At 48.0% G+C, this 15382-nt stretch overlaps 1 protein-coding gene across 1 annotated transcript in view; it reads left to right on the top strand.

The window, feature by feature from the left end:
* The first annotated feature begins 2334 nt into the window (after positions 1-2334).
* The window catches only part of LOC110490825 (D(3) dopamine receptor-like), a 35203-nt gene continuing 22155 nt past the window's right edge, over positions 2335-15382 (top strand). Inside the window, exons 1-4 of the mRNA XM_036943840.1 lie at positions 2335-2780; positions 3396-3508; positions 11544-11680; positions 14427-14674. Of these exons, the coding sequence (XP_036799735.1) occupies positions 2406-2780; positions 3396-3508; positions 11544-11680; positions 14427-14674 (873 nt within the window). The 5' untranslated portion in view covers positions 2335-2405. The remainder of the gene's footprint in view (positions 2781-3395; positions 3509-11543; positions 11681-14426; positions 14675-15382) is intronic.

A 15382-nucleotide genomic window follows, 5' to 3' on the forward strand; every position in this document is an offset into this window, starting at 1 on the left:
GAATATGAGGGGAGAGGAGAGGAGGAAACAATACGAGGGGAGAGGAGGAAACAATACGAGGGGAGAGGAGGTAAGAATACGAGGCGAGAGGAGGTAAGAATATGAGGGGTGAGGAGGTAAGAATATGAGGGGAGGTTAGAATACGAGGGCAGAAGAGGTATGAATATGAGGGGAGAGGAGGAAAGAATACGAGGGGAGAGGAGGTAAGAATACGAGGGGAGGGAAGACTACAAGGGGAGGGGAGAGTAGTGGAGGAAAGAATACGAGGGAGGGGAGGAAATAATACGAGGTTAGAGGGGGGAGGAAGGAATACGAGGGGAGAGGAGGGAAGAATATGAGGGGAGAGGAGGGAAGAATATGAGGGGAGAGGAGGGAAGAATATGAGGGGAGAGGAGGGAGGAATATGAGGGAAGAGGAGGGTTGAAGGGGCATCACCAGGAAGGAGACAAGTTGTACGTTTCCAACTTCCAATCCACTCTCTTTCTTCTGCCCTTGTGCACACCCCCTGCTGATCTGAAAGGTCTGGATAGGTTAAATGAATATAGCTGAAAGGTTTTTATAGGTTAACTTAATCTACCTACCACTGGGCCAGGTACAACAAAGGTACGTCATGCTTGGAGTGTGTATTTGGACTGCACAGGTGTTCGGCATTACCATTTTGCTGAGAGAGAGAGTGAGAGAGAGAGAGACACCGCCATCTAGGGAGTGATTAGCTCTCTCTGATGGCGAGGATTTACCGGAACAGGCCAAAGGCAATAAGACATGACTGTTGGGGATGATTGGGAAATCTTTTTTTTTTTTAAATTAAAAAGTGAATAGTTTCAATAAAATGAGATTGATGATGGTGCCAACCAACTATGTGTCTGCTGCAGTGGTCCAGCAGAAAACAATAACTTAACCTCTTAACCTCTACCAGCCTTCATCAAATACACATCTCCGACATTAAGCTGTTAAACTGCCGGAAATATAAAGTGAATAACAACAGTAACGTTTTATTGTAAAGACTGAGAACTCATTTATTTTGTCATTAAGACGATAAGATTTCTTTCTGCTGGGAGTCTGAGATTACGTCCCTCTGACCATGGCCTGTCATTCTCTGGAGGATATTGTGTTTTGTGTTTGCTGCAATGGCCTCATTGTGTAGGTGACACTATCATATGTGATGGCTTTATATCAGATGTGAGAGAGGGATAGTGTGTTCTGAATGGGGAATGGTTGACATATATTTGTGCAGGGTGGCATTTTTTGAGATGGAGGCAGCTCTGCAGAGTGGGCACAAAGTCATAAAATCTCATTTTAAACCAGGCCCTAATCACACTGCTAACCCTAATGCCTAACCTTAAATTTAAGCACATTTTTACGATATAGCCAATTTTGGCTTTGCAGCTGGCCTATTTAGTGGAAATCGCTCAGTTCTGACTCTAGGACAAGACTTATGACAACAAACGTCAACCTTATGTGTATTCAATATCGTATATACACTCAGTGACCACTTTACCAGGTACACTCCTTTGCCTCCAGAACAGCCTGAATTCTTCGGGGCATGGAAACGTTGCTCAATTGGTATCAAGGGACCTAATGTGTGCCAGGAAACATTCCCCACACCATTACTCCACTGCCAACAGCCTGTACCGTTGACACCAGGTAAGATGAGGCCAAGGACTCATGCTGCTTACGCCAAATCCTGACTCAGCATGACGCAACAGGAACTAGGATTCCTTGGACCAGGTGATGTTTTTCCATTCCTCAATTGTCCAGTGTTGGTGATCTTGTGCCCACTGGAGCCGCTTCTTCTTGTTTTTAGCTGATAGGAGTGGAATCCGGTGTGGTCGTCTGCTGCAGTAGGACTGATGAGTTGTGTGTTCCGAGATGCCGTTCTGAACACCACTGTTGTATTGTGCCATTATTTGTCTGTTTGTGGCACGCCTGTTAGCTTGCATGATTCTTTCCATTCTCCTTAAAACTCTTTTGTCAACCAGCCCACAGGACTGCTACTGGCTGGATGTTTTTTGTTTGTCGCACCATTCTCAGGAAACACTAGGCACTATCCTGTCATGCATGAAAAGCCCAGAAGGCCGCAGTTTCTGAGATACTGGATCTGGTGCGCCTGGCACCAACGGTCATACCACGCTCAAAGCCGCTTAGGTCACTTTGCCCATTCTAACGTTCAGTCAAACAGTAACTGAATTCCTCGATGCCTGTCTGCCTGCTTTATATAGCAAGCCACGGCCACGTCTGTAGGAACAACCCTTTACGTGAACGGGGTGGTGTACCTAATAAACTGGCCTCTGAGGGTAGATCTTGATCATGGCGATGTATCAGATTAGATGGTGATGTGACTCAGCGTTTCCCTATGGGGAGGACATCTCATATGACGTGTATGGAGCTTTCTCTTAGTGGTTGTAATGGGATCAGCTCCGTCCCTGTCCCTCTCTCCCATGCAGGTCTCTCACCCAGCCCCTCTCCCATGTCACAGAGACGTCTCCATGGCAATGTTTCGCGTCACTGAACGCTTCTTCTGGAATGACTCGGAAGGGATTCGGGAAGACCTCCTCCATGGGAATTCCTCTGGTGGTTGGGAGGAGGATACAGAGTGTAACTACTACGCCATGCTGTATTCCCTGCTCATCCTGGCCATCGTGTTTGGCAACGTGCTGGTGTGTCTGGCTGTGGTGCGAGAGAGGTCCCTCCAGACCACCACCAACTACCTGGTGGTGAGCCTGGCTGTAGCTGACCTGCTGGTGGCCTCGCTGGTCATGCCCTGGGCTGTCTACCTGGAGGTGAGGGTCCACCTGGGTGGGGGGTGGGGGGGGTGGGGGTGGGGGGACCCGGGATGGGGAGGGATGGTATTTGGAGGTGAGGGTCCACCTGGGTGCGGGGGGGGGGGACCAGGGATGGGGAGGGAGGGTATTTGGAGGTGAGGGTCCACCTGGGTTGTTTGGGGGAGGGAGGGAGCTGAGCATCACATAGGGTGTTTGACTGGACCCCATAAGGAGAGGAAGGGTGCATGTGGATGGGTGTGATTGTGTGTGTTCCCATCTAAGACCAGGAGATCCAGCAGTCAGGCGATGCAGCTCAGAACACATCTCTGTCAGACAGTTGTTACCACGTATTATAGTGCACAAAGGGAAGGCCTGTCTGAGCAGCACTATCTGCCTGGCTGAGGCGGGCTGGAACTGGGAGTGTGTAATTGTCCTTGTGAAGGGTGTGAATGTGAGGGCATAATTGAACTGTGTGTGAGGTTTTTTTCTCGATCATGTTGTATTGTGGAAGGGAGAGAGACAGAGAGAGAGAATCATATATTTGATGTTGTGTGTGTTTATGAATGATGATGATTGATATTGATGATAAAGCTGTTTGATTGTGTGTCATGTGACCCTGTGTTTCCTGTCCAGGTGGTCGGAGGGGCGTGGCTCTTCAGCAGGATGTACTGTAACGTCTTTGTCACCCTGGATGTTATGATGTGTACCGCCAGCATTCTCAACCTGTGTGCTATCAGCATCGACAGGTAAGGAGCTAGTTGTGTGTCTGTGTGTGTGTCTGTGCGTTTGTTTGTGAGCGTGTGTGTAAGAGATAGTGTGTGCGTGTCTTGAGTTATTTTTTGTTGTTTTGAAAGTGTGTTGAAATGGACATATACAGTAGGAGTGAGGTGTGTGTGCCTTAAATATTTGATTATAAACACTCTCACGAGAAACATTGCATTCATAAACATTTGCTGGCTCGGATCACCTTGTTATGTGCGTTTGCAGTATGGAGGTGCCTGTACCCTCTAGGTTAGCGTGCTGTATGGAGGTGCCTGTACCCTCTAGGTTAGCGTGCTGTATGGAGGTGCCTGTACCCTCTAGGTTAGCGTGCTGTATGGAGGTGCCTGTACCCTCTAGGTTAGCGTGCTGTATGGAGGTGACTGTACCCTCTAGGTTAGCGTGCTGTATGGAGGTGCCTGTACCCTCTAGGTTAGCGTGCTGTATGGAGGTGACTGTACCCTCTAGGTTAGCGTGCTGTATGGAGGTGCCTGTACCCTCTAGGTTAGCGTGCTGTATGGAGGTGCCTGTACCCTCTAGGTTAGCGTGCTGTATGGAGGTGACTGTACCCTCTAGGTTAGCGTGCTGTATGGAGGTGCCTGTACCCTCTAGGTTAGCGTGCTGTATGGAGGTGACTGTACCCTCTAGGTTAGCGTGCTGTATGGAGGTGCCTGTACCCTCTAGGTTAGCGTGCTGTATGGAGGTGACTGTACCCTCTAGGTTAGCGTGCTGTATGGAGGTGACTGTACCCTCTAGGTTAGCGTGCTGTATGGAGGTGCCTGTACCCTCTAGGTTAGCGTGCTGTATGGAGGTGCCTGTACCCTCTAGGTTAGCGTGCTGTATGGAGGTGACTGTACCCTCTAGGTTAGCGTGCTGTATGGAGGTGCCTGTACCCTCTAGGTTAGCGTGCTGTATGGAGGTGACTGTACCCTCTAGGTTAGCGTGCTGTATGGAGGTGCCTGTACCCTCTAGGTTAGCGTGCTGTATGGAGGTGACTGTACCCTCTAGGTTAGCGTGCTGTATGGAGGTGCCTGTACCCTCTAGGTTAGCGTGCTGTATGGAGGTGACTGTACCCTCTAGGTTAGCGTGCTGTATGGAGGTGCCTGTACCCTCTAGGTTAGCGTGCTGTATGGAGGTGACTGTACCCTCTAGGTTAGCGTGCTGTATGGAGGTGACTGTACCCTCTAGGTTTGCGTGCTGTATGGAGGTGACTGTACCCTCTAGGTTAGCGTGCTGTATGGAGGTGCCTGTACCCTCTAGGTTAGCGTGCTGTATGGAGGTGACTGTACCCTCTAGGTTAGCGTGCTGTATGGAGGTGCCTGTACCCTCTAGGTTAGCGTGCTGTATGGAGGTGACTGTACCCTCTAGGTTAGCGTGCTGTATGGAGGTGACTGTACCCTCTAGGTTAGCGTGCTGTATGGAGGTGCCTGTACCCTCTAGGTTAGCGTGCTGTATGATATTGTCAAATACTTAATCGTGTTTACTGTTGATGTGCATTGGGTAAGTACAGTATTTATTTGCTTAGTTCATATTTAACAACTCTGTGGGGGCTGAACCCACACAATCATTGGGCACAACATGCTCCCTGTTGCGACTCTAGGGCCAGTATTTTCATTTTTGGATAAAAAACGTTCTCGTTTTAAACGGGATATTTTGTCACGACAAGATGCTCGACTATGCATATAATTGACAGCTTTGGATAGAAAACACTCTGATGTTTCCAAAACTGCAAAGATATTGTCTGTGAGTGCAACAGAACTGATGTTACTGGCGAAACCCAGATACAAATCCAATCAGGAAGTGCCGCATTTTTTGAAAGCGATTCATGCCAATGACTCCTTATATGGCTTTGAATGGGCTACGAATGAGCTTACGCTTTCTATGTATTCCCCAAGGTGTCTACAGCATTGTGACGTCTTTTTACGCATTTATGATGAAGAATAGCCGTAAGGGACCACATTGAGCAAGTGGTCACATGATGGCTCCCGCAGAAAATCTTGCGTAAAGTACTGAGGTAGCCATTATTCCAATCGCTTCTAATGAGAAACAAATTGTCCCGACGGATATATTATCAAATAGATATGTGAAAAACACCTTGAGGATTGATTCTAAACAACGTTTGCCATGTTTCTGTCGATATTATGGAGCTAATTTTGAAAAAAAGTTTGGCGTTGTAGTGACCGCATTTTCCGGTCGATTTCTCAGCCAAACGTGAAGAACAAACGGGAGCTATTTCGCCTACAAAAATAATATTTTTGGAAAAAATGAACATTAGCTATCTAACTGGGAGTCTCCTGAGTGAAAACATCCGAAGTTCTTCAAAGGTAAATTATTTAATTTGATTGTTTTTCTTATTTTTGTAAAAATGTTGCCTGCTGCTAGCAGAGCCTAGCATAGCATTACGCCATGATAAACTTACACAAATGCTTGTCTAGCGTTGGCTGTAAAGCATATTTTGAAAATCTGAGATGACAGTGTGATTAACAAAAGGCCAAGCTGTGTCTCAATATATTTCATTTGTGATTTTCATGAATAGGAAGATTTTCTAGGGGTATTTATGTCCGCTGCGTTATGCTAATTAGTTTGAGGCGATGATTACGCTCCCGGATCCGGGTTTGAGAGTCGCAAGAAGTTTTAACCATCAAATAAATAGGAAAACAGTGGCCAGAATACATTGTGTGTGTGTGTGTGTGTGTTTTGCTTGTTTGTTTAGAGTGAAGGCGTATGATTATTCTCTGTAGGTGTGTGTGTTTGTGTGTGTGTGTGTGTTTTGTTTGTTTAGACTGATTAGCAGCTTAGTCCTGACAGGTGAATCATTAACACCTCCGTGTGAAGGATGTTTGTATGCACGCGTGCGGCTGTGCGTGTGTGTGGGCGTTTGAACATTGGTGTGTGTGAGAGAGAGAGAGAGAATGTCCAGTGTGCATCATGTGTACACGGTATGTATTGTAATGATGCAGTGCAGCGACGGTCCCAATGATTTATCATTGCTCTCCCAGGAAACATTGCAACTTTATTATTATCATGTTTTTCTTCCAGAGAGAATTACCCTGCAACTGGGGGCATACACAGTACCAGTCAAAAGTTTGGACACACTTACTCATTCAAGGATTTTTCTTTATTTTTACTATTTTCTACATTGTAGAATAACATTGAAGACATCAAAACTATGAAATTACACATATGGAATCATGTAGTAACCAAAAAAGTGTTAAACAAATCAAAATATATTTTATATTTGAGATTATTCAAAGTAGCCACCCTTTGCCTTGATGACAGCTATGCACACTCTTGGCATTCTCTCAACCAGCTTCACCTGTAATGCTTTTCCAACAGTCTTCCAACAGCACCACACATGCAGAGATCATCCGTTCAACTACTCTGCGTCTCACAAAGACATGGCGGTCAAATTTGGACTCATCAGACCAAAGGACCGATTTCCACCGGTCTAATAATGTCCATTGCTCGTGTTTCATGGCCCAAGCAAGTCTCTTCTTATTATTGGTATCCTTTAGTAGTGGTTTCTTTGCAGCAATTCGACCATGAAGGCCTGATTCACGCAGTCTCCTCTGAACAGTTGATGTTGAGATGTGTCTGTTATTTGAACTCTGTGAAGCATTTACTTGGGCTGCAATTTCTGATGCTGGTAACTCTAATGAACTTATCTTCTGCAGCAGAGGTAACTCTGGGTCTTTCTTTCATGTGATGGTCCTCATGAGAGCCAGTTTCATCAAAGCGCTTGATGGTTTTTGAGACTGCACTTGAAGAAACGTTCAAAGTTCTTGACATTTTCTGGATTGACTGACCTTCGTGTCTTAAAGTAATGATGGACTGTCTTTTCTCTTTGCTTATTTGAGCTGTTCTTTTCATAATATGAACTTGGTCTTTTACCAAATAGGGCTATCTTCTGTATACCACCCCTACCTTGTCACAACACAACTGATTGGCTCAAACCCATTAAGAAGGAAAGAAATTCCACAAATAACTTTTAACAAGGCACACCTGTTAATTGAAATGCATTCCAGGTGACTACCTCATGAAGCTGGTTGAGAGAATGCCAAGAGTGTGCAAAGCTGTCATCAAGACAAAGGGTGGCTACTTTGAAGAATCTCAATTCCATATGTGTTATTTCATAGTTTTGATGTCTTCACTATTATTCTACAATGTAGAAAATAGTACAAATAAAGAAAAACCCTTGAATGAGTAGGTGTTCTAAAACTTTTGACTGGTCCTGTATGCTTAGGATATTTGATAGAGTGCCTTTCTAAGCACAAAAATACAGTGGTATTGCAATGCATTTGCAGTAAATGCAAGACATTCATAATGTTACATAGTTTATGGTGTTTAGTAATACAAGATATTAAGAGAAACCAAGAGTATGAAGATATATAAATAAATACAACCTGATTGATAATGTGATGTGCATGCCCAGGGGTCAGAGTTCCACATGGATCAACCCTGAAGTGTTCTGAAGTGCTCCAATTCCTCTTGCCCAATGCTTCTTCACTGTTGTCATCTGGTTCTGTGAAATTGTTTTCCACACATCATTTTTTGACCTGTCCTAGTATCAGCTTGAAAATGAGCAAAAAGAGAGAGTAAGAGAGAGAAAATGGGATAGTATTATTTTTAGCCTCTGATTGTTTCTCTCTTATTTTTGTGCTATGTTACCCTACCTCGAAAGGTAAGCTGGATCGAATCCCTGAGCTGACAAGGTAAAAATCTGTCGTTCTGCCCCTGAGCAAGGCAGTTAACCCACTGTTCCCCGGGCGCCAAAGACGTGGATGACGATTAAGGCAGCTCTCCGCACCTCTCTGATTCAGAGTGTCACGTTCTGACCATAGTTCTGTTATTTTATTCTTTGTTTTAGTATGGTCAGGGCGTGAGTTTGGGTGGGCAGTCTGTTTGTTTTTCTATGTTGGTTTTTGTGTTCGGCCTAGTATGGTTCTCAATCAGAGGCAGGTGTCGTTAGTTGTCTCTGATTGAGAATCATACTTAGGTAGCCTGGGTTTCACTTGTTGGATGCGCGCTGTGTTAAGAAGCAGTGCGGCTGGTTGGGTTGTGTATCGGAGGACGCATGACTTTCAACCTTCGTCTCTCCCGAGCCTGTACGGGAGTTGTAGCGATGAGACAAGATAGTAGCTACTACAATAATTGGATACCACGAAATACCACGGAGAAAAAGGGGTAAAAATAAAAAAAAAATTTAAAAAAAGATTACATCATGAACACTTACCACGCTGCGCTTTGGTCCGATCCTTACTCCACCTCAGATGAAGAGGAGGAAATCCGTTACAGAAACACCCACCCCAAATGGACCAAGCAGCGTGGTAACGGGCAACAGCAGCAGCGGCCGAAAACACAAGACTCCTGGACATGGGAGGAGATTCTGGACGGCAAGGGACCCTGGGCACAGGCTGGAGAATATCACCGCCCTAAAGCAGAGCTGGAGGCAGCGAAAGCTGAGAGGCGCCGGTATGAGGAGGCAGCATGGCGGCGTGGCAGGAAGCCCGAGAGGTGGTGGTATGAGGAGGCAGCACGGCAGCGTGGCTGGAAGCCCGAGAGGCAGCCCCAAAAATGTATTGGGAGGGGGCACACGGGGAGTGTGGCGAAGTCAGGTAGGAGACCTGCGCCAACTTCCCTTGCTTACTGGAGAGCGAGAGGGACCGGGCAGGCACCGTGTTATGCGGTGGAGCGCACGGTGTCCCCGGTGCTTGTACATAGCCCGGTGCGGTACATTCCAGCTCCTCGTATCGGCCGGGCTAGAGTGGGCATCGAGCCAGGTGCCATCTGGTCTCCAGTGCGTCTCCTCGGGCCGGCGTACATGGCACCAGCCTTACGCATGGTGTCCCCGGTTCGCCAGCACAGCCCAGTGCGGGCTATTCCACCTCGCCGCACTGGCCTGGCTACGGGGAGCATTCAGCCGTGCGCCTGCACGGTCCGGTCTATCCGGTGCCACCTTCATGCACCAGCCCTCCAGTGGCAGCCCCCCGCAACAGGCTGTCTCTCCGTCTTCTCCCTACAGGTGTTCCCGCCTGTCCAGCGCTGCCAGAGCCTTCCTCCTGCCCAGCGCTGCCAGAGTCTCCCATCTGTCCTGAGCCGCCAGAGTCTCCCGTCTGTCCTGAGCCGCCAGAGTCTCCCGTCTGTCCTGAGCCGCCAGAGTCTCCCGTCTGTCCTGAGCCGCCAGAGTCTCCCGTCTGTCCTGAGCCGCCAGAGTCTCCCGTCTGTCCTGAGCCGCCAGAGTCTCCCGTCTGTCCTGAGCCGCCAGAGTCTCCCGTCTGTCCTGAGCCGCCAGAGTCTCCCGTCTGTCCTGAGCCGCCAGAGTCGCCAGTCTGTCCTGAGCCGCCAGAGTCGCCAGTCTGTCCTGAGCCGCCAGAGTCGCCAGTCTGTCCTGAGCCGCCAGAGTCGCCAGTCTGTCCTGAGCCGCCAGAGCCGCCAGTCTGTCCTGAGCCGCCAGAGCCGCCAGTCTGTCCTGAGCCGCCAGGGCCGCCAGTCTGTCCTGAGCCGCCAGGGCCGCCAGTCTGTCCTGAGCCGCCAGATCCGCCAGTCTGTCCTGAGCCGCCAGAGCCGCCAGTCTGTCCTGAGCCGCCAGAGCCGCCAGTCTGTCCTGAGCCGCCAGCCAGCCAGGAGCCGCCAGATTCCCCAGTCAGCCAGGAGCCGCCAGTCAGCCAGGAGCCGCCAGTCAGCCAGGAGTCGCCAGTCAGCCAGGAGCCGCCAGAGCCGTCAGCCAGCCAGGAGCCACCACATCCGTCAGTCAGCCAGGCGATGCCAGAATCGCCCTTCACTCCGGCACCGCCAGAGTCTCCCGTCCATTTGGGATCTGTGGCGAGGGTCCCCAGTCCGAGGTCGGCGGCGAGGGTCGCCGCTCATTAGAGGCCACGGGGGCGGTTGAGGAGGCGGACAAAAACTATGGTGAAGTGGGGTCCACGTCCCGCACCAGAGCCGCCACGCGGACAGACGCCCACCCAGACCCTCCCCTATAGGTTCAGGTTTTGCGGCCGGAGTCCGCACCTTTGGGGGGGGGGGGGGGGGGGGGGTACTGTCACGTTCTGACCATAGTTCTGTTATTTCATTCTTTGTTTTAGTATGGTCAGGGCGTGAGTTTGGGTGGGCAGTCTGTTTGTTTTTCTATGTTGGTTTTTGTGTTCGGCCTAGTATGGTTCTCAATCAGAGGCAGGTGTCGTTAGTTGTCTCTGATTGAGAATCATACTTAGGTAGCCTGGGTTTCACTTTTGGTTTGTGGGTGTTTGTTTTCCGTGTGAGTGTTTGGTCCACACGGTACTGTTTCGGTTTTCGTTCGTTCACTTTATTGTTTTGTATTTCAGTGTTCAGTTCGTTTCATTAAAGATTACATCATGAACACTTACCACGCTGCGCTTTGGTCCGATTCTTACTCCTCCTCAGACGAAGAGGAGGAAATCCGTTACACAGAGGGGTTGGGTTAAATGTGGAAGACACATTTTAGTTGAATGCATTCAGTTGTATAACTGACTAGGTATCCCCCTTTCCATGGCCCTTTATTCCTCACCCCTTTACGTTCGGCGTGAGAAGAAAATGTATAATTACGTTGATGTGGTTAAACAATGATGATGGCAGTAGGCTGGTTGTAGTGAAACGTGTTGTCTCATCAGTGCCTGAATCGGTGTGCCCCCTAATTACTGTTCCCTCTCTGTCACCGCCTCTACTCTCTCTGTTTGCACATGCTCATTACGCATTATTGGCATATAACACAAGGTTGATACAGGTTTTAATCAAAGCTTTACTGGTCATATTGCTGAATAGTCAAATTGTGTAATTGCGAAACAGTTTCAATATAAAAGCGCTTTGTTTGCTGTTCCATTGTGGGTCTTGACATCACAGTCTTCCTTCCTTCCTTCCTTCTCTTTCTGTTAACTTCTAATTCATCAAACTTTTTTGGCGTCTGTCTTTTACAAACTTTTTTTCTCCCCCTTTTGTTTCTTCCTCTAACTTTCCAACTTCTTTGACTTCTCCCTCTTACAAATTGTCTGTGTGAGCCATGTCCAGGTACACAGCGGTGGTGATGCCGGTCCTCTACAACACCACACACAGCTCCAGGAAGCGAGTCTCGGCCATGATCGCGACAGTGTGGATCCTGGCCTTCGCTGTCTCCTGCCCCCTTCTGTTCGGATTCAACACATCAGGTGAGACACGTGAGTACAGGTGAGACGCACCCACACCCCCTTGCACATGTCAGACACGCCATTGTAGATCAAATCAAATCAAATCAAATCAAATTTTATTTGTCACATACACATGGTTAGCAGATGTTAATGCGAGTGTAGCGAAATGCTTGTGCTTCTAGTTCCGACAATGCAGTAATAACAAGTAATCTAACTAACAATTCCAAAACTACTGTCTTGTACACAGTGTAAGGGGATAAAGAATATGTACATAAGGATATATGAATGAGTGATGGTACAGAGCAGCATAGGCAAGATACAGTAGATGGTATCGGGTACAGTATGTACAAATGAGATGAGTATGTAAACAAAGTGGCATAGTATAGTATAAAGTGGCTAGTGATACATGTATTACATAAGGATACCGTCGATGATATAGAGTACAGTATATACGTATGCATATGAGATTAATAATGTAGGGTAAGTAACATTTATATAAGGTAGCATTGTTTAAAGTGGCTAGTGATATATTTACATCATTTCCCATCAATTCCCATTATTAAAGTGGCTGGAGTTGAGTCAGTGTCAGTGTGTTGGCAGCAGCCACTCAGTGTTAGTGGTGGCTGTTTAACAGTCTGATGGCCTTGAGATAGAAGCTGTTTTTCAGTCTCTCGGTCCCAGCTTTGATGCACCTGTACTGACCTCGCCTTCTGGATGATAGCGGGGTGAACAGGCAGTGGCTCGGGTGGTTGATGTCCTTGATGATCTTTATGGCCTTCCTGTGACATCGGGTGGTGTAGGTGTCCTGGAGGGCAGGTAGTTTGCCCCCGGTGATGCGTTGTGAGATGGATGCCCAGTTTGAAATGAACCCCTAGCCAGCAAGGCCCTATAACCCTGTACTACTTCCTCATAGATCTGGAAGGATCGGATGGGTATAATATGGTAGCTGCGCCACCAAACCCTTTGGTTGGCTTGGTAGTGTTACCACCACATTGCTTTCGCCCAGCCAGTCCTTTTAGACATCTACAGGACATGTTGAGGCCGTTGTGGCTATTGAGATGGATTTTGGAATAGGCAACAGTCAACGGAACAGATGAGACACACCTTCAAAGATTAGGTAATGGAAGTAGAATTCTGTTCGATACTGCTATACAGACACCACAGAACAGGTGAGATATTAGACTTCACAGGTGAAGAACAGGTGAGATATTAAACCCCACAGGTGAACTACACCAGAACAGGGGACTTGCTTAGCTCCAGTCAGGGTTTGGTAGTAGTACTAGGCTGGGAAGGAGAGGACCTCCAGTCAGGGTTTGGTAGTAGTACTAGGTTGGGAAGGAGAGGACCTCCAGTCAGGGTTTGGTAGTAGTACTAGGTTGGGAAGGAGAGGACCTCCAGTCAGGGTTTGGTAGTAGTACTAGGCTGGGAAGGAGAGGACCTCCAGTCAGGGTTTGGTAGTAGTACTAGGTTGGGAAGGTGAGGACCTCCAGTCAGGGTTTGGTAGTAGTACTAGGTTGGGAAGGTGAGGACCTCCAGTCAGGGTTTGGTAGTAGTACTAGGTTGGGAAGGAGAGGACCTCCAGTCAGGGTTTGGTAGTAGTACTAGGTTGGGAAGGAGAGGACCTCCAGTCAGGGTTTGGTAGTAGTACTAGGTTGGGAAGGAGAGGACCTCCAGTCAGGGTTTGGTAGTAGTACTAGGTTGGGAAGGAGAGGACCTCCAGTCAGGGTTTGGTAGTAGTACTAGGTTGGGAAGGAGAGGACCTCCAGTCAGGGTTTGGTAGTAGTACTAGGTTGGGAAGGAGAGGACCTCCAGTCAGGGTTTGGTAGTAGTACTAGGTTGGGAAGGAGAGGACCTCCAGTCAGGGTTTGGTAGTAGTACTAGGTTGGGAAGGAGAGGACCTCCAGTCAGGGTTTGGTAGTAGTACTAGGTTGGGAAGGTGAGGACCTCCAGTCAGGGTTTGGTAGTAGTACTAGGTTGGGAAGGTGAGGACCTCCAGTCAGGGTTTGGTAGTAGTACTAGGTTGGGAAGGAGAGGACCTCCAGTCAGGGTTTGGTAGTAGTACTAGGTTGGGAAGGTGAGGACCTCCAGTCAGGGTTTGGTAGTAGTACTAGGTTGGGAAGGAGAGGACCTCCAGTCAGGGTTTGGTAGTAGTACTAGGTTGGGAAGGAGAGGACCTCCAGTCAGGGTTTGGTAGTAGTACTAGGTTGGGAAGGAGAGGACCTCCAGTCAGGGTTTGGTAGTAGTACTAGGTTGGGAAGGTGAGGACCTCCAGTCAGGGTTTGGTAGTAGTACTAGGTTGGGAAGGAGAGGACCTCCAGTCAGGGTTTGGTAGTAGTACTAGGTTGGGAAGGAGAGGACCTCCAGTCAGAGTTTGGTAGTAGTACTAGGTTGGGAAGGCGAGGACCTCCAGTCAGGGTTTGGTAGTAGTACTAGGTTGGGAAGGAGAGGACCTCCAGTCAGGGTTTGGTAGTAGTACTAGGTTGGGAAGGAGAGGACCTCCAGTCTTAGTCAGTCAGTCTCCCTCCTAGTGTCCTTGTGTGGTGAAGCATGCACTATTAATCTAGAGCAAACAGTGTTCAATCACGTCTGAATGAACACAGAGCTAACATGCAATTTGCATATTCCATTTAAATTAATTGTGGGAAATAACAGATAACACTTACTACAGTTATCTTGCTAGTTGGCCGTACGAGCGGTGCTGAAAAGAGACGTGTTGTTGATGTGTATTGTTTAGTCATTTGAACATAGTGGTTTTCTTCTTCCTCAGACGACCCGACGGTGTGCTCCATCTCCAACCCTGACTTTGTTATCTACTCGTCGGTGGTGTCCTTCTACCTGCCCTTCATCGTCACCCTGCTGGTGTACATCCGCATCTACGTCTTCCTCAGGAAGAGGAGGAAGAGGATTGCCATCCGCCAGGGCAGCAGCGGGAAGGGCCAGCCAGGTTCGGCCCAGCCCTCCGCGGTGAGAACACAGTCATATGGTCCCACAGTGACTGTGCAAATGAACATGGAAGTGAGTGCATTCACTCTCATACAACACACACATACAAACACATATGCATGCATCAGCCTAGCAGTTAAGTGTGTTGGACCTGTAACCAAAAGGTCGCCGGTTCGAATCCCCAAGCCAACTAGATGAAAAATCTGCCAATGTGCCCTTGAGCAAGGCACTTAACTCTAATTGCTCCTGTAAGTCGTTCTGGATAAGAGCGTCTGGTAAAATGTCAAATGTAAGGATTTCCTTATAGAAGAGATAGCAAGCTCAATGTGACATGGAAAAATAAATAATAAACCCTGCACGCTCACATCAACATTTCACTCATGAATAGCCAATGTCACAAGTGGCATCTGTCATGGTGATGTCAATGTCCACCGACATTGTATAAAACGTGCACAATTGCCATGGAAACGGAGTGAGGCGATTATCCAGATATTAGGTTGGCGTAGTTACAGGAGTGACAATGATAAAACCTCTCCAAGGAGCTGCTGTGAGCTCCGCTCTGCTGTCTAGGTGACCTGGCTCCATGTGATGTAGATAGAGGAATGTATCTGTGATGTGAGAGTTGAACAGGCTCAGTTCAGGTTATATGATAATGTGGGATCTGAGGAGCCGTAGGCTTGGGGAGTTTCTTTGATCATTGCAGTCACGATCAGTCAGTTTCAGGGTCATTTCCGTTACACTCGAGGTTTCAGTCAATGGAAATTAATTCATTAGACCCTA

The sequence above is a fragment of the Oncorhynchus mykiss genome, chromosome 15, assembly GCF_013265735.2.
Source record: "Oncorhynchus mykiss isolate Arlee chromosome 15, USDA_OmykA_1.1, whole genome shotgun sequence".
Lineage (NCBI taxonomy): Eukaryota > Metazoa > Chordata > Actinopteri > Salmoniformes > Salmonidae > Oncorhynchus > Oncorhynchus mykiss.